This window comes from Nicotiana sylvestris, chromosome 8, assembly GCF_000393655.2.
Source record: "Nicotiana sylvestris chromosome 8, ASM39365v2, whole genome shotgun sequence".
Lineage (NCBI taxonomy): Eukaryota > Viridiplantae > Streptophyta > Magnoliopsida > Solanales > Solanaceae > Nicotiana > Nicotiana sylvestris.
The window spans coordinates 184,890,829-184,917,336 of NC_091064.1; the positions used below are offsets into that span (position 1 = coordinate 184,890,829).

The 26,508-nt window shown below is 36.7% G+C and overlaps 1 protein-coding gene and 3 non-coding genes across 9 annotated transcripts; all 4 read left to right on the forward strand.

Annotated features, from left to right (window-relative positions):
• Positions 1-7,238: 7,238 nt before the first annotated feature.
• On the forward strand, positions 7,239-7,354 carry LOC138876576 (U5 spliceosomal RNA). Its single transcript, XR_011401922.1, has one exon. It is a non-coding gene; the product is annotated as a U5 spliceosomal RNA (small nuclear RNA).
• A 2,548-nt stretch (positions 7,355-9,902) lies between these two features.
• LOC138876575 (U5 spliceosomal RNA) lies at positions 9,903-10,019 on the forward strand. The gene has a single exon (XR_011401921.1). It is a non-coding gene; the product is annotated as a U5 spliceosomal RNA (small nuclear RNA).
• Positions 10,020-11,276: 1,257 nt separating this feature from the next.
• Positions 11,277-11,437, forward strand: LOC104242171 (U1 spliceosomal RNA). The gene has a single exon (XR_011401926.1). It is a non-coding gene; the product is annotated as a U1 spliceosomal RNA (small nuclear RNA).
• Positions 11,300-15,269, forward strand: LOC104242172 (uncharacterized). 6 transcript variants are annotated; one of them, XR_714924.2, is made up of 6 exons: positions 12,744-12,830; positions 13,005-13,849; positions 13,973-14,257; positions 14,374-14,490; positions 14,585-14,756; positions 14,843-15,269. XR_714924.2 is itself a non-coding variant. In XM_009797196.2 (6 exons), exons 2-6 carry the CDS (start codon positions 13,832-13,834, stop codon positions 14,853-14,855), a joined length of 519 nt encoding a protein of 172 aa, XP_009795498.1. In that variant the 5' UTR covers positions 12,744-12,830; positions 13,005-13,831; the 3' UTR covers positions 14,856-15,269. The 6 variants fall into 6 exon arrangements, 4 of the variants coding, with proteins under 4 accessions (XP_070011463.1, XP_070011464.1, XP_009795498.1 ...); XR_714926.2 differs by having other exon boundaries at positions 14,852-15,269; XM_009797196.2 differs by having other exon boundaries at positions 14,585-14,670.
• Positions 15,270-26,508: the final 11,239 nt, after the last annotated feature.

A 26,508-nucleotide genomic window follows, 5' to 3' on the forward strand; every position in this document is an offset into this window, starting at 1 on the left:
GAAAATCTCAGGGTTCCTCCTCATCAGATGTCTTGGTGACTGACTCTAGGGGGAAAAGCAAGAATCGAGGTTCTCAAAATAGAGAACATAATAGAAGCAAATCCAGAAGCAGACTTAAAGATATTGAGTGCTATCATTGTGGGAAGAAAGGGCACACACAGAAGTTCTGGCGGATTTTGAAAAAGGAGAATAAAGACAAGGAAGAACATAAAAAAGATGACAATCGTGTGGCCACCGTCACTACAGAAGATCTTGTTATTGTCCTTGATGCAGATCTGATAAATATTGCTTGTGATGAGTCAAGCTGGGTTGTGGACAGTGGTGCCGCATCTCATGTGACATCAAGGAAGGAATTTTTCTCATCATATACTCAGGGTGACTTTGGAACTTTGAGTATGGGTAATGAGACTGTATCTAGGGTGGTTGGTGTTGGAACGATTTGTTTGGAAACTAGTATCGGAACTAAACTAGTTTTAAACAATGTAAAACATGCACCTGATATTCGTTTGCATTTGATCTCTGTTGGTGTTTTGGATGATGAGGGATATGTCAGTACCAATAGTGCTGGAAAGTGAAAGCTCACTAAGAGTTCCATGATTGTGGCTCGTGGGCAAAAACGTCGTGGCTTATACTGGACTATGGCCTCTACCTGTGTTGATATGGTGAATGCCGTTGAGAGAAATAGCTCTTCAACGTTATGGCATAAGAGGCTTAGCCACATTAGCGAGAAATGACTAAATGTTCTGGCCAAGAAGAAATTGTTGTCAAATTTTGAAAGTGCAAAATTAGAAAAATATGAGCACTGCTTGGCTGGAAAACAAAAAAAAAGTTTCTTTCCAGTCTCATCCTCCTTCAAGAAGGATAGAGTTGCTTGAGTTGGTGCATTCAGATCTATGTGGTCCAATGAAGACAAGGACTTTAGGTGGTGCACTTTATTTTGCAACCTTTATTGATAATTGCTCAAGGAAACTTTGGGTCTACATCTTGAAGACTAAAGACCAAGTGTTGGGTGTCTTTAAGCAGTTTCAGGCTTCAGTTGAAAGAGAAACTGGAAAGAAGTTGAAGTGTATTCGTACTGATAACGGTGGTGAATATTGTAGACCGTTTGACGAATACTGTAAGCAATAGGGTATCAGATACCAGAAGACTCTTCCTAAGACTCCTCAACTTAATGGTTTAGCAGAAAGGATGAACAGGACCTTGATGGAAAGAGTCAAATGTTTGCTTTATGAAGCAAAGTTGCTGAATTTCTTTTGGGGTGAGGCTTTGTTGACCGCCACACATGTTATTAATCTATCCCCTACGGTTGCTTTGCAAAGTGATGTTCCAAACAGAGTTTGGTATGGCAAGGATGTTTCCTATGACCACTTGAAAGTGTTTGGTTGCAAAGCTTTTGTACATGTACCTAAAGATGAGAGGTCAAAATTAACTGCCAAGACAAGGCAATACATCTTCATTGGTTATGGCCTTGCTGTGTTTGGTTACAGGCTATATGATCCAATTGAGAAGAAGGCCGTGAGAAGTCGTGATGTTATCTTCGTGGAGGATAAAACTATTGAAGATATTAACAAAGCAGAGAAGCTAAAATCTCTAAGTTCTAAAGGTTTAGTTAATCTTGATCAATTTCCTCATACAAATGCGGATGACGTTGGTGGGCTCAGTGATGATGGTGATGCCTAGAACCATATTCCAGATCAGCATATTGATGGTAATGGTGATAACAATGCTAATGTGGATGAGGTAAATGCTCCTACTCACGAAGCTGTGGACAAGTTAGATATTCCACTCAGGAGGTCTTCTAGACCTCGTACTCCTTCCTCCCGTTATTCACCCAATGAGTATGTATTACTTACTGATGGGGGAGAACCTGAATGTTATGCGGAGGCCATAGAAGATGAGCACAAGGATCAATGGATTGAAGCCATGCAAGATGAGATGAAATCTATGCATAAGAACCATACTTATGAGTTGGTAAAATTGCCTAAAGGCATGAGAGCTTTGAAGAACAAGTGGGCGTTCAAAGTTAAAGCTGAAGAACATAGTTTGAAGCCCAGATACAAAGCTAGATTGGTTGTCAAGGGATTTGGACAAAGGAAAGGTATTGACTTTGACAAAATATTTTCTCCTATTGTGAAAATGTCCTCCATTCGGACAATTCTTGGTTTGACTGCTAGTCTTGATTTGGAGATTGAGCAGATGGATGTGAAGACTGCTTTTCTTCACAGTGACTTATAAGAGGAGATTTTATATGGGACAACCTGAGGGCTTCAAGGCAAAAGGTAAAGAAAATCTTGTATGCAAACTTAAGAAGAGTCTATATGGATTAAAGCAAGCTCTCAGACAGTGGTATAAGAAGTTTGAGTCTGTTATGGGGGAGCAAGGCTACAAGAAGGCTTCTTCAGATCACTGTGTGTTTGTACAAAGATTTTCTGATGATAACTTTATCATCCTCTTGCTATATGTGGATGATATGTTGATTGTGGGCAAGAATGCTTCCAAGATTGACGAGTTGAAAAAACAATTGAATAAGTCTTTTGCAATGAAAGACTTGGGTCATGCTAAGCAGAATTTGGGCATGAGAATTACTTGTTCGAGAAACGAAAGGAAGCTTTACTTGTCACAGGAGAAGTACATAAAACGTGTACTGGAGCGCTTCAATATGAAAAGTGCTAAGTTGGTTCGCACACCCCTTCCTGGTCATCTGAAGTTGAGCAAGAAGATGTGTCATACAATAATAGAGGAAAAAAGAGAATGGACAAGATTCCTTATTCCTTTGCCGTCAGAAGTTTGATGTATGCAATAGTATGCACTCGACCAGATATTGCTCATGCAATCAGTATTGTTAGCAGATTCCTTGAAAATCCTGGAAAGGAACATTGGGAAGCAGTCAAGTGGATACTCAGTTACGTAAGAGGTACTGTAGGAGATTGCTTGTGTTTTGAAGGATCTGATCCAATCTTGACGGGCTACACGGATGCTGATATGGCAGGTGATCTTGATAATCATAAATCTACTACGGGATACCTGTTCACATTTTCAGGGGGAGGTATCTCATGGCAGTCGAAGTTGCAGAAGTATGTTGTACTCTCTACAACTGAAGCAGATTATATTGCCACTACAGAAGCTAGCAAGGAGATGGTATGGCTCAAGTGGTTTCTTCAAGAGCTGGAATTGCATCAAAAAGAGTATGTCGTCTATTGTGATAGTCAAAGTACAATAGACTTGAGCAAGAACTCCATGTACCATGCAAGAATAAAGCATATAGATGTAAGATATCATTGGATTCGTGAGCACGTGGAGAACGAATCTTTACAGGTCAAAAAGATTCACACGAGTGAAAATCCTGCGGATATGCTATACAAGGTAGTACCAAGAGACAAGTTTGAGTTTTGCAAAGAACTTGCACTCAAACTAGAATCTCCAGTGTTACCTCCCTCAGGTGAATGGGACTGGAGGGGGAGATTTGTGGTGTCCAGCCCCATATGTGTAAGAAGAAAAACTTCTTCTTTCTTCTTTTTGTCAAGCCAACCAATTTAGAAAAGATTTGGGCGGCTGACTTTTGCAGTAACATTGATGTCACTGTATATATCAATATGGGCATTCTGCAACTATAAATAGCTGCTTCTACTTTCATTTGTATTGTCACGACCCATTTTTTGAACAAGCCGGGACCGACACTCGATCACTAAACATGACCGAGCGAACCATCTCTACTTATCAAACCTATTATAACTCCAAATTTTATATGCAACAAGGCAATACTCTAACCAAATATTTTTGATTAATTTAAATATTTAAATAAATCAACTAAAAAATTTTATTCGTAGTAACTACTGAATTACTGCTAAGTTATTATCAAAAACATCTGAATCTTAACCCAACGACTATATCTATGAAGCCTCTACTAATAAACTGACGCACTGCTCAGGACATGAGATTTCCTGGCCAGTTCTCTGAGTAAACAAAAAATTAACTAAATAAAGATGACTCTAAGGAATACTCTATGAACTAAAGCGGAGCTCACCAATAGCACTGGAAGAGAAGGAAGTCCTAACCCGTAGCCTGCTCGTCTGCAAAATCGGTTCCTACGTTGTACCGCAGACCAACGTAGGTTCCCAAAAGAGAACGTCAGTACCATCCATTGTACTCAGTGAGTCTCAACAACAGGGGGCGAAACTTTAATAACATATACGTTACGGGCAAAGGTTCTAATGCATGTAAAACATAAAGCTTATAAGAATAATTCTAAAATAATTGCATAATCGCAGCTTATGAATATTCTAAAAGAAATTCTTTTCTTTTTCTTTCTTATAAAAAAATACTTCACTTTATACTTTGGGAGTTCCAACTATCCTGACTTAATTCTGTCCCAGTCACCGTATGATCGGCACAGATTCGATCCCAACCTGATCGAATAGGCCCAATCCACGAGGTGCCACTCGCTTCATGATTCTCAGCGCTCATGTATCATACCTTAGCATGGCTAAGTAAATTCTCAGCAACGAGACCCTCGGCTCGTGTGCTCCCTACTTTGGCACAAGTAGTTTCAGGAAGTCAACGCCTTGGTCAGGACCCTCGGCCTGGACGATGACCCTTCTCAGAATAAAGGATACTCCCAAAAATCTTCTTGTGACTTTTCAAGTCTAAATCTTTTCTTTATGGAACATCATGTACATGCTAATGCTGGTATCCTTAAATGTAAAGTATGTCATAAAAATGAAATAAACATGTAAAAGTATTTCTAAAGATTCTTGCTTCTTCATAAATTTTCAACATGAAAATAGCATATAAGAATAACACAAAAATCTGAAAATTTATGCACATATATCATAATAAATCATCTAAACTTTTGCTAGAACAATTCTAAGTTAATGAGTACTCACTCGCTCCAATTAAGTAAATATAAACTATTTTAAGCAATTCATCAAACACCTTGTATGCGTGTTTTTGTGAGTTAAACCACTTTAGTAAAGGGTTATATCAACTCACCTCAAAACTTCTCGAGCCAATACGTAGGCCCCAGTCCAATTGACACCAGTCAAACAATGGATTCTACAACAACCAGTGCATTTTAATTAATTTTAAAAATTCGCACCTAAACACGGAACTTTACTGTTGATATAGAGAAAGAAGGGAATTGACTATTCAATTCTTACCTACTACTACTTTAGGATAATTGAAAACAAAATTTTTTATATACCTGAGTTCAAAAAATAGTGATTTGTAAAGAACCTATAATTTCCTTGTCTGCGTAAACAAACTTGCTGCCTCCGTTTCTTATTGTTACGTGAATGGCAGAAGTTTAAGCCTTCTGTTTTGTGCCTGACTTGTCTAAGGCTTTTTGAGCCTTTTATTTTCCTTTAGTCCAAGGCTTGAGCCTTTACTTCCCTCGTGTACAGACTACTCTATGGGCCTTAGGCCCAATTTTAGGAGTTTTTTTTTTTTTGACTTAACTAGTATTTAACTATACCCACTATTAATAATATAAAATATTAAAATTACTAATATTCCCCTAATTGTATATCCAATTATTTATAAATAGAGAAGTAACTCAAAATCAATCACAAGGGTTTTAATTCGTAATAGGAGTATAATTTAAGATTATAAAAATTAAATTCCATATTTAGCGGGTCTTGAAACTTTTATAGATTTGAGGAGTGTTATATGTATATACACCAAAAAATCTCAGACAACACATCTGAGTGAAAGATAGAAAGCAAGGTATTCCATAGACTATAAAAAAAATGTTTGTAAAGAAAAATAGAGTGTGAGAGATAATGTAGTGATGGGGAAAAAGCAAAAGAGTATTTTTTCCTTTGAGAGTGTAGTGGTCTTAGGAGTATTTGTACTCGTTACTACACAATGTAAAATTCCTCGCTATAGTGATATCAGTTGCTCTTCTTGGCCATGGTTTTTTCCCTTATTCAGAAGGGTTTTCACGTAAAATCTTGGTGTCATTTTTGCTGCATTTTTATTCTTGTTGATTTACCCATAACTTATTGGTCTGCATTTATCATTAATACCGTGAATATTATTTTTACACGGTTTATTCCCAACAGATACTAATCTTCTAAGCGTTATTCTTGAGTCCAACTTGATTAGTATCTTTCCACTCGTATAATTTATATTTCTCTTATCTTTACTTAATTTATTTTACACTACCATAGAATAATGGGATGAATCTTTATTGTGGACATCTTCCATGTTTCATCATCACTTCTAAAATAGTAAAAATGTCTAGAAAGTTTGGTTAATGTCCTATGCAAGTACACATTTATCGCATTCTAACTTTGACTAGCAACTCTTGCATGACGTTTTTAAAAAAATATCGAAAATTTATCGAACTGTACCGATGCAGAAGAAAGATTGAGACTATTTTGAAAAGTTTGAACCAAACTTTTTTTATAAAATAACCGACCGAACCGAACTATTGACACCTCTATGCTTTAACAAATTTCATTATAGCGGTTGAGTTTCTTTTTGGATCTCATGTTTCATGTTATATTTTACTTTTTCTATAACAACATTTCACCTATAATACAGCGCTATCATTATACCGGTACATTCATGGTAAAGTTACCTTAAGGTAACAAACCCTGCTCAAATATTGATGGATTTTTCCTTTCACTTTCTGATTGATTGTATACAGTACCAAATTTTCCACTTATGTTTCTGGTCATTTATTCTAAATTAGACATTATATTGCTATGAAAAGACTGGAAGACAAGAAACAAGCTGTAATTGTACATTCTTCCATTAAACGTGAATTTTTTTAATTAGCAATTAGTCATAAAATATGTATGTGCTTTGGAGAGTCTAACTCTTTGTAACTGTAGGTACAGTCCACCTAGTTATGGATTTATTAATACTATTGTATTAACTTTAAAAATAAATAAATTAATGAAATATGAATATCTGTTGAAGCTTTTAAATATTATATTTTCTTTTATAATATTTAAAATTAAGTTTGGGAAAAATTTACTTAAATTTTTTATAATATTCAAATAAGATTAAAATGCCAAATGCTATTATATGTGTACAATGGTCATTCATTACAGCAGCCAAAAGATGCCCGGACAAATGACGCTATTATAGAGAAGTCTACATTAAGGAGTAGAAAAATTCAATTCTCCACCATTAAAGACAAATCAAAGTAATTGCTTCCATTAAGGATTTGTAATAAAATTTCAATTACATGTTTATGGCGTATGGATAAGCAACTGAAGTAATCCTTATGCAGCCACGCAGTGAGCACAAAGCGAACTATTCTTTCGCCTTTTACTAAAGAATATCGTGTGCGCGCTGCATTTAATGGCATACACCTATTTTTGGAGGGGTTCTCAATTTGAGTGTCCCTTACAATTCAAGTAAGCTTTTATAATCACACAAATATTTTGGGTCTCTTTTTGATTTATTTAGGATCACAAATTTCAAAAGTCTTATTTTTTCTTAAACTTCGTGCCCAGTCAAGTCAAACAACGGAGGGACTATAATAGTTAAGAGGAGGGGTGGCAAACGGACGGGTCGGGTTGGACATGAGCGGGTCAAAATGGGTAATTTAAATAAATAGATAAATTATCCGACCCGTATTTGAGACCGATAAAAATGAGTTTATCCGGCGGATAATATGTCCATATTATGACTTCTTAAATATTATCACTTGTGAGAATTTCTAGACTTCCAAACTTGAGAAACTCCAATTTGAGGCTTTACAAATGTAAAAGTTAAACACATTAGTTATCCATTTGATTAAACATTTTCTAAGTAGATAATATGATTACTTATCCATATCGACCCGTTTTTAAATAGTTCATTATCCAACCAATTTTTTGATGGATAATATGAGGGGATAACTGTTTTCTTTTAACCATTTTGCCACCTCAATTTAAGAGTTTGATTCCTACTTACGCTAGTAAAATATGAGGTTTTGTGAAAAGGCAATTTAGAATCGAAGTTCCATTGGTGGTTTTTAGTGTTGAATTTATATTATGGGTTCATATTTATTTTTTGTTAGTATAATATTTAATGATTTTTTTATAGGAATTTATTTTCCACTATTAAATCAGTTAAAAGTGGTATACTCTTTAGTTTATTTCGTATTGTCTTTTGTGAGGATTTCACGTTTTTTGACCAAATCAGTGAAACAATTTAATTATCTTTTTTCATGTAGGATGAGACTCCACTTAGAACAAACTTGTTTCTCCAAGAGTTGTGATATCAATACTGAAAAATTGCGCATCAAATGTACATGTTGGCTGACAGTTTGACAATGAATGAAACATAACTTAACACTCATGCAAGATGTCCCATATCGACTGACACAAAGCGAAATCAGAAGCTGCAGGGATATAAACCATAGGGCAGAGCTACGTTGAAACATGCTTACCTGGATGGGGTCAATGGGCGATCAATAAGACCTATGACCTAGGTTGGTGATCTTTATCTACACAATTATTGAACAAAACTTCGAGGTAGCATATCTATGACTGAGGGTGGTAAAGTAGGGGTGAGCGTTTGGTACTTCGGTACAGTATTTATGATTACGATTCGGTATTCGGTATTCGGTATGTTAATTGTGCATACCAAAATAGTTCGATACGGTATTTTCTTGTTTGGTTCGGTACAGTTTCGGTATCGCACTTGTTGTATGAGAACTTGTAGGGACGTTTTGTCATTACACTACTAAGAATCTAAGATAAGTAACCTGCAACACATGCTGTTTACACAAACTGAAAATATTCACTTCCCTGCACATTGAGGAGTTTGCGCGTTAGTTCAAAAGGCATATAAACAGTTTCATGTTGGTTGGTCATCTCAACAGATCATTACATGTAAATGTCAAGACTACAAACTTATTTCAAAAAGTTGATCAATAAATATTTCCAATAACATCACTGGCTGCGTTTTACGAGCCTAAACAATTTACCAAAATCTTCCCTGCTGCTTCTTTTTTGTACAGTTCAATCACACAACAACAGTATATACCATATGCCTTTTCTTGTCTGCCTCTAAGCCTAAGGGATTAGGGAATTAGGGGTTTTGGACTTGAGGTGTGGGCTTAAGGTTATTGGGCTAAAAAATAAAAATAAAGTTGGGGTTGGACTAAAATATTTTGGTATACCGAAATATCGAAATATCAAAAATCCGATGTTGTATACCGTACCGAACTACAGAAATACCGTAATTTCTATGCCGAAATAAATCGAAATACCGAAAAAACCGAAACCGAAATACCAAACTAATTCGGTTCGGTTCGGAATTTGATTTTTCGGATTTTATGCCCACCCCTATGGTAAAGGACATTTATATACAGTTATTTAGAGACAACATCGAAATTTAGTCTTTAGATGCTTTTAAATGGTTAAAACTAGAATGGGAGTAGCCCCCTGCTGTAGCACTGCCCTTGTTGTCATGTTTCTTAATACATATACTTTTCCATATACAAAAAATCTATTGATGAAAAAAGTCTCAAGATCTTGTGCCCTCTCATATGCAAATATTTGTTGTAATTACAATCTCAAAGGTTTATCTTCTTTTTTTCAGTTAAAACTTCAACTTGTTAACAACTTTCAAAGAACCAGATTAATCTCAATCAACTTCCAACTCTCCCTTTTCTCTTATTCCAGTTACATGTTCTGTTGTGCTGTAAAACTAAAGAAAAGAAAGGAAAGAATGGGGAAAACGAAGCAAAAACTGAAAGACCTGGCCTTTTTTCTTCTTTCCTTACATATTAAGTAGGAAATTTCAATTTTCTATCAGTCAAAGACAAATCAAAGTAATTACTTCAATTAAGGAGTTGTATGAAACAGAGGTCTATGTCCGTACCACATCGAAAGAGAAAGCAACTGCAAGGTGTTTACGTTATTATAAAATTCAATGCGCGTCACCTAGAATCCTCATGCAGCTACGCGGTGAGCACAAAGCGAACTATTCTTTCGCCTTTTACTAAAGAATACTGTGTGCACGCCGCAAATTGTGGCATACGCCTATTTTTGGATGGGTTCTCTTCATTGAGTTCCCCCAACAATTCAAGTATAATATTTACAACCCATTTTCTTCTTAGACTAAATAAATTTGAGATGCCGTGGTAACGTTTTATTGTTAAACTTTTGTTTCAGTTAAAAATGGTGCACTTTCGTTTAATTTGGATTTGCTAGTTGGTTTTACCCTTCGTATTTTTGTGAGTGGATATACTTATAGGTAAAAGAATATACTTACAAACTTAGTAAGGGAATTATTATGTTCTCACTGAACGTTCATTCTAAACTGTCGAGCAGCGACGCTTACACTTATTCACTAATTATAACGGTTATTCACTAATTATAACGATTCACCAGGGCCTCTTTCCTCCTCCCTTTTCTGCTCACTCGTAAGGGTCAGAACCCCACAAAGGGGAGGGAGTCGACTGAACATCTCAGTCATTTGCGGGAATTTCGCACATCCGATCCCCATTTCTTGTTCACCCTGGATGATTGTCTTGGGTGAATTGTGACCTCTTACGATCGTGTCGAGGGAGAAACAACCACTTCATCACAATACTTACTTAGGGCTAACATGTCAGACTCTGGCCAAGTATCCAAAAAAAAAAACTCTCGCAAGCCAGAAGTATAAAAGGAATGGCCGTAGGAACGTGCGCATCATGACATCGTAAGATGTCTCACCCGAATGAATTGGCCGGTACTAGAAATGTTAGAAAAAGTGAAGCCTTCCAATGTCTTCCCATTCTTCTTGTCTTTGTGAGGATTTCATGTTTTTAGACCAAATATGTGAGCAGAGAAACAATTTAATTCTTTTTTACACGAAGGATAACATTCCACTTAGAACAAAATTGTGTCTCCAAGAGTTATGATATCGATTGAAAAAAATTGTGCATCAAATGTATGTTTTGATTGACTATTGGACGATGAATTAAACGTAATTTAACACTCAATAGTAACATGGATACAACAAAAGTAATTACTTTGACAAAGACTTATCAAAATAATCAAAAGGTTAAAAAGGATAGACAACTTAATTTTTACATTGGGATCAAAAGCAAAAATAATTTGGGATAACAGTAGATGTATAAGTACTACTTTGTTTTATCACATTTGCATTCTTTCGGAGTAGCAGTATAGTTGCTGAGTTTGCTCTGCTCAATGATTGATGTCTCATGTTTCTTCGGTGTGAGCTGAGAAAGGTCACTAATTTGAATGTGTGATGTCCCTCATCGGATGGGACAAATGAATGAAAGGAGCTGGAAGATATAAAAGCATTGGGAGGAGCACTGTGGAAACATACTTACCTGGACGGGGTCAATGGACGATCAATAAGGCCCATGGCCTAGGCTAGTGACCTCCATTGCACTTTGGAGGGGTGCTAGCCTAAGGTCGACCCAAGTGGTCGAGCCTACGTCATAATTTGTGGCAGTAGGGGCTTGCGTCCGCGCGGCCCCTACCCAATTCTTCAACAAAACGATTGGGTAGCTTATTCAAATCCTGTTTTGGTATAGTTTCTTTTTATTTTGTTGCATTAGTCAGTTATCTAAAGAAGAAATTACAATATATCACTTGGGCTATATAGCCTATCCGAAAATAGCCCATATTTGAAGCCCTAGCCTGGTTTAGCCCATGTTGTATATGTTTTGAAATTTTATTTATACCCGGTAGCCCACAAATATTATTAACAGTTTTCTTTTAAATTTTCTCTCTCTTCTTCTCACGCTTTTTTCAGAGAAGTACGAAGGCAACCGTCCTCCATTGTTGGGTCTCAAGTAACTTTTCGAGCTTTCACTCTTATTTTCAGGTAATTTTCGTTTCATTTTATGCTTTTACCACATTTTTGGTTTTAAATTTTGTTTTATTTTTAATTTTTTTGCTTTTCTGTTTTTGCTTTTTTTTTTTTTACAATGTTGTGTTTTCCGTTTGATTTTGTGTTCCTTCTATCCTCGTTCTGGGCCTAAACTTGGTGTTTCAGTTTGCATGCTTTATTATTTCGACTTTTAGGGTAGAATTTATTTTTTGAGTTTTGTTACAATTTGGAAAAATTGGCCTCTGCTTTGTATTCGTGGCCTTTGTTTTTGGTTTGATTTTTGTGTTTTCCTTCAATTGTCTTCACTTTTGTTAAAGCTTGTTGTTTTATAGTAGAAAATGCGTTCGAAAATGTATGCTTCTAAAAGTCGTATGAAGGTTGCTGGAAAAGGTGTTAAGCTCGATTTTACGAAAATATTGAGGGACTTGCCTTCAAACCCTGATTCTGAAGTGAATGAGCATGTCCAGGCCCCCGATGATGATGATTTTGAGTCTCCTGCTCCTACAAAAAAGTCACAACAAGAGAGCAGTCGAATAACTCGTTCTCAAATGAAGAATACTCCTACTCCAGTTAAAACATTGAGGGACTTGCCCTCAACCCCTGATTCTGAAGCGAATGCGCATGTTCAGGCCCCCGATAATGATGATTTTGAGTCTCCTGCTCCTACAAAAAAGTTGCAACAAGAGAGCAGTCGAATGACTCGTTCGCAAATGAAGAATACTCCTACTCCGGTTAATATTGTTAGAATAAGGAGTAAGAAATGTGAGAGACAAGAAAAATCCAAAGAAAAATTGAAATTTGATTTGGTTGATAAAGATGATGTAGGCCCCAGTGTTAAACCGAAAAAGAAAAAGATCGAGGACGTTAAGCATAAAAAGAGCAAGATCGAGGACGTTAAGCATAAAAAGAGCAAGATCGAGGATGTTAAGCATAAAATGAGCAAGATCGAGGACAATGGTGAGAGTGGTCTTGATTGCATATCTAAAGAACAAAGGATTGCTACTCGCCGCAAATTGAAGGAGAGAAAAGCTAAGCTGAAGGTATTCCCTGCGTTGCTATTAATTTTATACATCCTTATACAATTTCATACAAAGTTATACATCTGTTTAGACATCTTTATACAAGTACTACTACACTGATTTATACATGTTTTTACAATATTTTAGTATAGTTTTTGTTCCTGATTTCTTTCTTGTTATTTTTCCATATGCAAGGTTGGAGACTTCTGTAAGCACGTGATTTGAAGCAATGTTTGACTGAATTTGTTGATCATTTCTCAACAGGATTAGTTCTCATACCGAGACTGAATTTGTCAGTATTTTGAAGCAATGTTTGACTGACACACAACTTCAAATGTTTCGTGGTAGCTGTTTTGGATACTTCTTGGACCTGTCTCAATTTAAAATTCAAAATCAACTTATTCATTGTATACTATTAAGCGAAGTCATCCCGGGGCGGGAAATGGAGTTGTGGGTTAAAATTAATGGTTATTTGCTGCGTTTTTGGCATTAGAGAGTTTGTTGTTATCATTGGTTTGAAGTGTGTAGAAGAAGACGCCACTGTCTATGACAAACCAGATGTCAATAGATTGCTAAAAGAGTATTTTCCAGGAGATGGAAAAAAGGCTATAACGAAGGGGCAGCTTCTTGATCGCTTCAAGAAAAAGGACTGGAAGTCGGACGAAGATGCGTTCAAGATGGCTTTGATGGTGTTTGTCCATCATTTCATATTCTCAGATGCCAATAATCATGGTATCAACAAAGATGATTTTGATATCATTGAAAGTGGTCAATATCAGATGTATGCTTGGGGAAAAAATCATTTGAAGATATTTTAAAGACAATGAGGGACAAATAGCGTGACTATTTGACAATGTATAGGCTCAGAGGTTTGCCACTTGCGTTACAAATATGGTTTTTTTGAGTGTTGCTCTATAGTTGACAAGTATCTAGCTGTTCGCATTGGCACAAATGTGCCATGCATTCTTAATTGGAAAATCACTGTAACTCCAACATATGCGGAGTTGACAGGCGGGGTGATCATGTCTAGTATCGAAAAGGTAAACATTTTGTACCATAATACTTCTTCATATATGATTTCAGTTTTTCTGTAAGTATGTATAATTATGAATATGTCACAATTTCCCTTTTCTGCTATTGTAATCCAGTTTTTCTTATTGTAGTTGAACTATAGGAATATTTCCCCTACTCGTAAAGAGATGTCAACTCTGAACATCGCCACGCGTTTTGAAGTTAATGCCGATGATGTTGCATCAGGGGAGGTGCCTGCCTTTCACACTGATAATTCTGTCTCTGCATCTCCACCTTGTCCTCAGAATCTGGAGCAACAATCTAAACGACCTTATCCTCAGAATACGGAGCAACAACCTAACCCGAGTTATGATCATTCGGCGCACATTGATCTATTGAATGCTGAAGTTGAGAAGTTGAGGAGTGTTGTTGGAAAGGTACTGTAGCTTTAGCTTTTCTGTAGTTTATTGGTACTTTTTGTATATACATGATTTTTTGGTTATAAACATGGTTGTTGACTTACTTTTGTTGTTTTTGTTGTTTTTTGCTGTAGTTGACTGATATAGTTACGACACTCAATAGTTATATAGTTTCTTCCTTTGAAAAAGTATTCAGTTTTCTGAATATGAAGGAAACCAAGCAAACGAGGGAGGAGGTTCCTAATTCTAAGGTAATGTTTTACTGATAAAACCAAATCACTCAATAGTTATACCTTCTCTGAATCATCACTCAACAATTATGTCTTCTCTTTTATTTTTTATTAGATTCGTCAGTGCGTGTCTGATGACAATACATCTGGTTTCGGTGAATATGATGGCTATCAATATGATATTGTTCCTGACTTTGTCGGGTAAGTGAATCAAGATAACACGCTAGCTGACCAAACAGATTTAGGTGTCAAAGCAAACGAGGGAGTTAGTGATGGTGTTGATCATGGTATTCGTTCTACATTTTATCTTTTTTGTCTGATTTTTCTTTTCTTCATTTTGAAATTTTTTTATTATTGGTTTTCTCTGTCTAAGGGGCAGCAGGTGATGTCAAGGGTGATACATTTTGGGATGACGTTAGCGATGAAGATTTAGCTGCGCTACAGATGTCCCAAATTGTTCTTCACAAACCACCCATCATAGACGTAGAAGAGGATTACATTTATCCTGAACAGTCGGCTCGACAGAAATACCAGAAAAATATGCCAAATCTCAGTATTTGCCAGTTTTTGATTCGGGGGCATCAGGATCGACACACAAACTTATTTTTATATCAAGCATCCTTTCACGATCGAAATTGATGATTTTGATCCCTTATTGCTATTGGCCAAAGAGTTTTGTTGATAATGGATGGATACGAGACGAAAGTATCTTAACTTTCTTTAAGCTTTCATGTTCTAATTTTATACTTGTCAATGAAGGTAGTTCTGATTACTTTTTATTTTTTGTGAGTTGAAGTGCCAAAAATATTTATACCGATGAAGTAAATAAGCTTGCAGAAGCTTTCACTTTTGGCTCGTGTCATGTGACCACAGAAGGATTGGTTCCACTCACTTGCGTATTGTGGTCGACCTTTGATTGGCACAGTATTTAGTAACTTTCTGTCCTAATGCCTTTTTTTATTTGTTGCATATCTTTATTGTTTGAGACCCCCTGTCACGACCCTAAACTCAAACCCGGTCGTGATGGTGCCTCTCGTGAAGACAAGGCCAGCCGACACAACACCCAATTCATTTTAAGCAATTAAAATAACACAATTTAAGTCTTTAACATGATTAAATCTCAAATAAATAGTGAAACAGTACAATTTGCGGAAAAACCAACACAGCCTGACATCAGGGTGTCACCAGTCACGAGCATCTACCATAAGTCTACAAGTCTGAAAGGGGTTTATACAGTCTATTACAGAACTAGGAACAGAAAGTAAGATAGGAGGGAGAAACACTAGGCTGCGAATGCCGAACAACTACCTAGTGGACTCCAAATGGCCTGCTGAGAGCAATCAACCCTCACTGGCGGGACCTGAAGCTCCTGAATCTACGCACAAGGTGCAGGAAGTAAAGTGAGTACTCCAACTCAGTGAGTAATAATAATAAATGAAGACTGAGCGATAAGAAATTACGTAAAAATACAACAACATGCTATAAAGAAGTAGTGTAAACCAATAAAAGTCAATGAAACAGTGATATCCTATAAAAAAATACCTTAGTTCAGAATAAGCTTCTTTAAAACACCTTTTTAACACTTAAGCAAGTAAATGAAAAGCAGCTAGAAAAGATAAATACATAAAATCCGCCCCTCAAGCACAATGTCAATAAAATCAGCTCCTCGGGCAATAACATGGAACAGCACCAGCCCCTCGGGCTAAATCTCATATCACAATGGGTACCACACTCACTGGGGGTGTACAGACTCCGGGAGGGGCCCTTTACGGCCGAAGCACAATATCAAGCCATCTCGTGGCATAATCAATAGGCTCTCGGCCTCATATCAAGCCACCTCGTGGCGTACAACTCAGGCCCTCGGCCTTACTCAGTCAGAAATCTCTAAAAGCCATTCGGGCACAGTAAAACATGATGCTCAACCCAAAAATAACATTTAAGTGTTAAAACAGAGTAAACATGGCTGAGTTATGAAAACAATAGAATGTAGCATGACTGACTACAGATATAAAATCAAAACAGTGAGAAAATAACAGTAAAATTCCCTAAGGGTCCAAAACAATTGGCACGAGGCCCAAATATGGCATTCAGCCCAAAACATGATGATAGCAAACAGTTTTCAATCAATTACGCAGTAAAACAGTCATTCGGGATGGACTAAGTCGTGATCCCGAATGGTGTACGACCCCACGCTCGTCATCTAGCGTGTGTCTCACCTCAATATAGCACAACGATGTGTAATCTGGGGTTTTATACCCTTAGGACAACATTTACAATTATTACTCACCTCAATGCGGTCCAAACTCTAGCCCGCAATGCCTTTGCCTCTCGAATAGGCCTCCACTCGCGTCGAATCTAGCCAAAATCATCAAAATATGCTAAGGGAACATAGCCCACTCGAAAGAAATCAAATTACAACACAAATTCCAAAATTAGCCAAACCCGACCCCGGGTCCACGTCTTGGAATCCAATAAAAATTACATTAATAGACTCCTTATCACTCCATGAGTTCATTCATATCAAAATCACCAAAATCCAACCACAAATGATCCCTTAAATCCCAAATTCTAGGTCTCCAATTACAAGCCCTAGTTCTTCAATATTATGCTTAAATTTCATGATTAATTAGGTAGAAAACACATTAGGATTGAGTATAAAGTCCAAAACTCTTACCTCCAATAAGTTCTCTTTAATTCCCTCTTTAATCTCTCTTAAAAAGCTCCAAAACCGAGTCACAAATGGTGGACTTAGGCCAAAAATTACGAAAATGGCCTTTTTAAACATTCTGCCAAGCTCTTTAATTTACTTAATCGCGATCGCGGAAAACCCATCGCGATTGTGAAGCACAAACTCCACTGGACCAAAATTTCACTCTACGCGATCGCGTATATACCCACGCGAACGCGATGCTCAGAGTCTTACACCTACGCGATCGCAAATGAGCCCACGCGAACGCGATACACAGAAACCTACAGTCACATGATCGCAACCCTATCTACTCGAATGCGAAGAATAACCTGTATGCCCCTCTGAGACAGCTCTACGCGATCGCGAGCCTCCTCACGCGATCGCTAAGAAGAAAAACCTACGACAGAACTGAAGCTAAAACCTGCAACTTTTTAACATGCAATTTGATCCGTTTAACCACCCGAAACTCACCCGAGGTCGTTGGAACCTCAACCAAACATTCCAACATATCCCATAATATCATTGAAACTTGTTATAACCTTCAGAATGCTCAAAACAACATCAAAACACCAAATTTGCATCGAATCCAAGCCTAAGAATTCCAAAATCTTCTAAATTCCGCTTTCGATCAAAAAGTCTACCAAACCACGTCTGAATGACCTAAAAAATTTCACACACATCCCAAATGACACAACGGACCTACTGAAACTTCCGGAATTGCATTCCGACCCTTATATCAAAATCTCACCTGTCAACCAGAAAACGCCAAAATTCCAATTTCACCAATTCAAGCCTAAATCCACCCCGGACCTCCAAAACACAGTCCAATAATGCTCCTAAGTCCTAAATCACCTCCCGAAGCTATCCAAACCATCGGAATTCACATCCGAGCCCTATTTCACATAAGTCAACATCCGATTGAGTAGCACACAGAGCATTTGAGAGTTGTGTTGCAGAGATTGAGAGAGGAGAAGCTTTATGCAAAGTTCTCCAAATGTGAGTTTTTGGCTTAGTTCAGTGGCTTTCTTGGGGCACGTGGTGTCCAGTGAGGGTATTCAGGTTGATCCGAAGAATATAGAGATGGTTCAAAGTTGGCCCAGACTGTCCTCACTCACAGAGATTCGCAGCTTTCTTGGTTTGGCGGGTTATTACCGTCGGTTCGTTCAGGGATTTTCATCTATTGCATCACCATTAACCAAATTGACTCAAAAGGGTGCTCTATTCAGGTGGTCAAACGAGTGTAAGGCGAGCTTTCAGAAGCTCAAGACTGCCTTGACCACAGCTCAGTGTTAGTTTTGCCATCAACTTTAGGTTCATATACAGTGTGTCACACCTCCTTTTTACTACCACCCATAAGAAGTATATAAGTGAGTTTTTTCCAACTTAAAGTGGCCATCAAAACAGGATTATTTTATTTAAAGATTCAGAGTCGCCACTTGGGATATTTTATGGTGTCCCAAGTCACCAGTTCAAATCCCGAATCGAGGAAATATTGACTCTGTATTACAGTCTGCGAACACAGAAATCCGGGTAAGTAATTATGTTAACCCGAGAGAAGGTGTTAGGCATTCCCGGATTCTGTGGTTCTAGCACGGTTGCTCAACTGTTATAATTGGCCTATTATCTGATTTTAATACACTTTTAAACCTATGTGCATTTTTTAACATAACCGCTTTATTTAATTAATTTTTAGGAAGATTTCAACGTTATTTAAAACATGTCTTGAACCACGTCACATAAATGCACCCGCGATCCGCAACATATTTTATCTAACATTGTTGAGATTTGGATTTGGGTCACATAAATGCGCACCCGAATTTAGGATTACGTATCACAACTATGTCACGGGAACCGTACCCGTAGCTATGATAATTTTATTATAATTAGCCTAAGGCAACTAGCGCATCTAAATTACTTTCCTAATCTTTGAGATTGTTGGGGTGCCAAATTTATGAACAAGATATTATTGGAGCAAAGGGCTAGCTAACATGATCTATTACTTGGCTCAAATTCCTTATGGTTCAAGACCCACCTTATGACCCATGTTTATTCCTTGCCAAGAAAGAAACAACTCCATTTTTTCCATCTATTCAATTAAAAGCATTTATTCAAGAACCAACACTACGTGCATCACAGTCGAAATAAAAACAAATTAAAATAATTTAAATGAAAACTAAGACTTGTTACTCAAACAATGTAGGATCACAAATCAACCAACACGCACACCGAGCTATCATTATACAATAAAAGTGAGAATGAAAATTGAGAAATGGACCTTTTATTGATGAACAAAGCTGAAAATTGCAAATCAATCGGGCTATGTCCATAGCAAACTCGAACAACCACTTCAAAATATGTGTTGGACCTTGGACCGGAAAACCTCGATAGAGGATATAATGCTTATTCCTTCAGTAATTCCATTTGAAAATTTAATTTTTTCTTTTCTGGATGAAATGACTTTACCGCACAACTCCCTAACATGGAGTAGTTTATTGCTTCTCAATTTCATGAATTTTACTTTGTCTTTATCTTATTTAGCTGGAGGAGAGTGACAACATCATCGTCTAATAATAGCTACCAAATTTAAATCCTAGTATAATCAGCAAAAGAAGACAAATACCAACAATTCCACCAAAAGCTTCTCTTCAAAAGTGAAACGTTAACAAACACATGCCACCACTCCCAACTCTTCTTATCACAAACTGTTGTGTACGAGAGAATAGCTTTAGTTGAATGCACAAACAATAAGGAATGACCTCATTCCGGACGCAGTTATTTGTTGATGAATGAATTTGGTCGAAGAAAGTCGAAGAAGGGAGGAGAGAGACGAGAATATCTGGAGAATCGACCTTTTCTTTTCTCTAAAAAAGATGGTAGTTCTTTTTGCCCAAAAGCTGTCGTTCTTAGGATTGTAGGGTCTAGGAAATTGAAAACTTAAGGGTAGCGTTTCTATAATTGGGTATTTTATATAGAAGTGAGAAGGGATGATGATCATTGGATTAGAAGAAAATAGATGGCTAGGATTAAATCTTGCACTTAAATGGGCTAATGGGTTGGGAAGAATGGGCTAAGGATAATTGGGTTGGACCATGTCTTTTTGTGTTTCAATTTTGGGCTAAGAAGACTCCAAAAATTATTATTTAAAACCATAGCTAAATTCCCTTAATATAAGATAACTATACTACATGATGCAAAAATAAATTCTAATTAATTAAACTAAACTATATTAAAACATGAAACTATTACATATTTTTTTTGTATTTTTCAAGATTATATAAAGACAAAAATAAGGTACTATTTTTTTTGTATTTTTTTTACTTTATGAAATGTACATTAAATAAAAGAGTAAAAATGAGTTGAAATAGCTATATTGGGCCTAAATTAAATATTTACGTACTAAAATACAGTTCAGATAATATCAAAGCGGTAAAAAGCAATATTTAGTATATTAGGCTCAAACATGTAATAAAATCAGATAACAGTTAAAACCAAATGTAACAATTCATCTAAGCTCGAATTCTTGAACCCTGAACTAGAGATTCTGGGTTCGATCCCCAGCAGAGTCCCTAGAGCCTATATTGCACATCCCCGAAGATGAGAAGAGAAGGGTTTCGTAGCAATTTACATACAGTTCAGATAATATCAAAGCGGTAAAAAGCAACATTTAGCACATTAGGCTCAAACATGTAATAAAATCAGATAACAGTTAAAACCAAATGTAACAATTCATCTAAGCTCGAATTCTTAAACCCTGAACTAGAGATTCTGGGTTCGATCCCCAGCAGAGTCGCTAGAGCTGTCACACCTCCTTTTTACTACCACCCATGAGGAGTGTATAAGGAAGTTTTTTCCAACTTAAAGTGACCATCGAAACAGGAATATTTTATTTAAAGATTCAGAGTCCCCACTTGGGATATTTTATGGTGTCCCAAGTCACCGATTCAAATCCCGAATTGAGGAAATATTGACTCTGTATTACAGTCCGCGAACACAGAAATCCGGGTAAGGAATTTTGTTAACCCGGGAGAAGGTGTTAGGCATTCTCGGATTCTGTGGTTCTAGCACGGTCGCTTAACTGTTATAATTAGCCTATTATCTGATTTTAATACACTTTTAAATCTATGTGCATTTTTTAACTTAACCGCTTTATTTAATTAATTTTTTAGAAAGATTTCAACGTTATTTAAAACACGTCTTGAACCACGTCACATAAATGCACCCGCGGTCCGCAACATATTTTATCTAACATTGTTGAGATTTGGATTTGGGTCACATAAATGCGCACCCGAATTTAGGATTACGTATCACAACTACGTCACAGGAACTGTACCCGTAGCTATGATAATTTTATTATAATGCGCCTAAGGCAACTAGCGCATCTAAATTACTTTCCTAATCTTTGAGATAGTTGGGGTGCCAAATTTATGAACAAGATATTATTGAGCAAAGGGCTAGCTAACATGATCTATTACTTGGCCCAAATTCCTTATGGTTCAAGACCCACCTTATGGCCCATGTTTATTCCTTGCCAAGAAAGAAACAACTCCAATTTTTCCATCTATTCAATTAAAAGCATTTATTCAAGAATCAACACTACGTGCATCACAGTCGAAATAAAAATTAATTAAAATAATTTAAATGAAAACTAAGACTTGTTACTCAAATAATGTAGGATCACAAATCAACCAACACGCGCACCGAGCTATCATTACACAATAAAAGTGAGAATGAAAATTGAGAAATGGACCTTTTATTGATGAACAAAGCTGAAAATTGCAAATCAATCGTGCTATGTCCATAGCAAACTCGAACAACCACTTCAAAATATGTGTTGGACCTTGGACTGGAAAACCTCGACAGAGGATATAATGCTTATTCCTTTAGGAATTCCATTTGAAAATTTAATTTTTTCTTTTCTAGATGAAATGACTTTACTGCACAACTCCCTATCATGGAGTAGTTTATTGCTTCTCAATTTCATGAATTTTACTTTGTCTTTATCTTATTTAGCTGGAGGAGAGTGACAACATCATCGTCTAATAACAACTACCAAATTTAAATCCTAGTATAATCAGCAAAAGAAGACAAATACCAACAATTCCACCAAAAGCTTCTCTTCAAAAGTGAAACGTTAACAAACACATGCCACCACTCCCAACTCTTCTTATCACAAACTGTTGTGTCCGAGTGAACAGCTTTAGTTGAATGCACAAACAATAAGGAATGACCTCATTCCGGACGCAGTTATTTGTTAATGAATGAATTTGGTCGAAGAAATTCGAAGAAGGGAGGAGAGAGACGAGAATATTTGGAGGATCGACCTTTTCTTTTCTCTTAAAAAGATGGTAGTTCTTTTTGCCCAAAAGCTGTCGTTCTTAGGAGTGTAGGGTCTAGGAAATTGAAAACTTAAGGGTAGGGTTTTTATAATTGGGTATTTTATATAGAAGTGGGAAGGGATGATGGCCATTGGATTAGAAGGAAATAGATGACTAGGATTAAATCTTACACTTAAATGGGCTAATGGGTTGGGAAGAATGGGCTAAGGGTAATTGGGTTGGACCATGTCTTTTTGTGTTTCAATTTTGGGCTAAGAAGACTCCAAAAATTATTTTTTAAAACCATAGCTAAATTCCCTTAATATAAGATAACTATACTACATGATGCAAAAATAAATTCTAATTAATTAAACTAAACTATATTAAAACATGAAACTATTACATATTTTTTTTGTATTTTTCAAGATTATATAAAGACAAAAATAAGGTACTATTTTTTTTACTTTATGAAAGGTACATAAAATAATAATAAAATTGTAATTTTCATTTTCTTGTAATAAAATATAGTAAAAGAGTAAAAATGAGTTGAAATAGCTATATTGGGCCTAAATTAAATATTTACGTACTAAAATATGAAAAATCTTGGGGAGGGTCAAAAATCACATGTCTACAGCTGCCCTCTTTGATTGGAAAGACGAAGTATTTTCAGACAAAGAACGACTAGACAGGTTTTTTGACCCGGCCCTTATTTGGAGAGACTAAAATTAAGAGAGAGAGATAGAGAGGGGAATGTGAACGAGCTCTGGTATCTGAGCTGCCTACATATCCATGGCTATAAAGGATTCAAGCCACGTGTAGTTCAGAGGTGAGTGAGATGATGGAGAGTGCCGAGCTGGAGAGCCAAGCGACGTGCCGTTCTACTGAGGTTCCGGTCCGCGGTTCCGTTATTACATCAAAATCAAAAATGAAAAAGACTAACTAAGCCTATCAGTTACGAGTTACAAGATTCCTATCTATGAATCTTCTGAAGCTTGATCTTGAGTCTTGGTTGGTTCTTCATGTGGACCCAGATCTGAATCTTGATGCTTGTTAGTCGCAGGTGTTGGTTCAATCTTCTTCAGCTTTTCAAACCAAGACGGGACATGCAGAGCTTGTGACCTCAGCCCTGTCTTGAGCAGCTCACATCTTTCATTAACTTCTGCATTTGGATTCACTTCTTGTCTTTCTTTTTGTTTTTTTTCTTTTTATTCTGGATGGTGACTAACTTTTGTTGATCATCTAGGACTGCTGACTCGCATTATTGAAGCGAGCTTCTTTTGTTGCTGACCTGAATTTCATTCTGAATTGAATTCCCCATTTTTTTTTCCAGGTGGGCGCCTGATTGCTGAACTTAAACCGTCTTCTCTTGTTACTTGACATTGTTTTCCCTTGCACCTTGAACCATTTTCCCTTGGAACTTGAACTGTCTTCCTTCGAAACTGCTTTCCCTTGAAACTCGAGTTGTCTTCCTTCGACACTGCTTTCCCTAGAAACTTGAGTTGTCTTCCTTTGTTCTCCAGGTGGGCGCCTGATTACAACAAAACAGACAAAACAAAAGAAAATTTTTCTGCCCCAGTTTGCACTAGAAAGATTTGTGAGTTGTTAGCAAAATTATAAACCACTTGTACTATTGATGCAATGATGAGAGTAAACTAAAGAATAGACTAGGAAAACTATAAACTAAGCTTGACTAAAGTAAAAACTGACCCTATTCTCCAGGTGGGCCCCCTGATTTCAAGAGAACTAGATATTGATAACTAAAAATTGACCCCTCTTTTTTTTTCAAATTCAGACCTCCCCCTTCTTCTTTTTTTAAATTATTATCCTAGGAGAAAATTCGTCAGACTAGGTTTTCTATCTTAGGAGAAAGATTCATCAGACTAAGACATTTATCCTAGGAGAAAATTCATCAGACTATGTCTTTTTTTTTTGCTTTTGGTATCTTAGGAGAAAGATTCATCCGACTAAGACGTTTATCCTAGGAGAAAATTCATCAGACTAGGTTTTCTATCTTAGGAGAAAGATTCATCAGACTAAGACATTTATCCTAGGAGAAAATTCATCAGACAAGGTCTTTTTTTCTTTTCTTTTCTTTTTTTGCTTTTGGTATCTTAGGAGAAAGATTCATCCGACTAAGACGTTTATCCTAGGAGAAAATTCATCAGACTAGGTTTTCTATATTAGGAGAAAGATTCATCAGACTAAGACATTTATCCTAGGAGAAAATTCATCAGACTAGGTCTTTTTTTCTTTTCTTTTTTTGCTTTTGGTATCTTAGGAGAAAGATTCAGACTAAGATTTCTATCTTAGGAGAAAATTCATTAGACTAGGTTTTCTATCATAGGAGAAAGATTCATCAGACTAAGACTTTTATCCTAGGAGAAAGTTCATCAGACTAGGTCTTCTATATTAGGAGAAAAATTCATCAGACTAAGACATCTATCCTAGGAGAAATTTCATCAGACTAGGTTTTACCTTAGGAGAAAATTCATCAGACTAAGATTTCTATTGGGGGGAAAATCCATCAGACTAGCACTTTTTATTCTAGGAGGCAAAATGTGACGACCAAATGACAAGATTGTATGCACATGAGCAAGATAGAAAAAGGCAAATATTTGAGAAACTTCCCTTTGTCGGCTCTTCTCTTCTTTTCATTTTCATTTTTTTTCTTCTTTTTTTTTTCTATTTTTTTTTCTTTTTCTCTTTTCTTTTCCCTTCTTTTTTTTTTCAACCACATTTCTTGCATTGCTTTGTTCCTGTTTCATACAAAGAAAAATTTGTCAGTTTTGAAAATGGTGGTCGGTTTGTGGCCTTGAGTCTTGAGCAGCTTGGCTTTTGCTCGATCATCTTGAGTCGGTCTCAAGAAACTTTTGTTCTGCACCAACTTTGACTGTTTCACACCCGGTACCATTTGTATTTATGGCTCAAACGGCCTTATCCCAACTAGAGATCTTTGCTTAGGTGACCTTTTCTAATATCTTGAATGACTTCCTGCTTTTTTAGCAATTTGTCTGTCAGAGAGAATCACCAGTTATCTTTGCTTGTGCCAAGTAGGCTGACAAGAGTTTTTAGGGGGAGCCTTTGCCTGAATCCTCAAGGCATGTTGACAGTAACAACTGAGTGGGCTGGCCAAATTCACTTTGTGCAACTGAAAAACTGGGAGCAGGTTTTGAAATCTTTTCTTGCTTGTTTTGACAAGGACTGACTCGGAGTGAAGGATACAATAATGCAAAAAACAAGTATTAACAAGATATGGCCTCTATTAGAAGGACAGAAGGAAGAGTTTTTTTTATATAACTAGCCTTAACGATCATGACATGCATTTTGGATTTAACGGCCGATCTACCAAACTAATCCAATCTTTCCTTTTACCATTCTTATGATCTTTGAAGTCGGGCTTGTTTATGCCAATTCTTCGCATCAGCTTCATGACTCACTTTCGATAAGTAGTGCCCGAGGGGTTCTCACCAACAAGCCTCTCTCATTTATTCATCTCTACTTATCGTCGTCTTACTGTGCCCATGAGGGTTTTTACTAATAAGACTCTCTCATTTTTCTTTTCTTTTTCTTTCTGTTGCTTTCTTGTGTGGGAAACTTGACAGTATTTTATGTCGTGTGACAACTGTTGCTCATTACGTGCGTCTCTTGCCATTCCTGAAGGCATATTAGGAGGTCTTTATTTGGAAGGTTTTTGGATAGGGTTGAAAAGAAAGGTCGGCATGAAGGCTCAAAATAAACTCAAAATGAGGGGTTGTAGACTTACAACTCTTGGAATCGATTCTTTCAAAAATGAAATAAAATCTTTGCCCCAGTTTCAGATGCTGGGGATTTTTGATTTTTCTATTTTTTCTTTTTCTTCTAAATTCTTATTTGGTCGGACCAAACCGTGAGGCTACCTACATATCCTTTTTTTTAAGGAATCAGGTCGAACGTAGTTCAAACATCTGACCTAGCTAAAAAAAAGTCATCTTTTTTTTTCTTTTTTTTTGTTTTTTTTCTTTTTTTCTGTTTTCAAAACAAGTTGCTCCAGCTTCT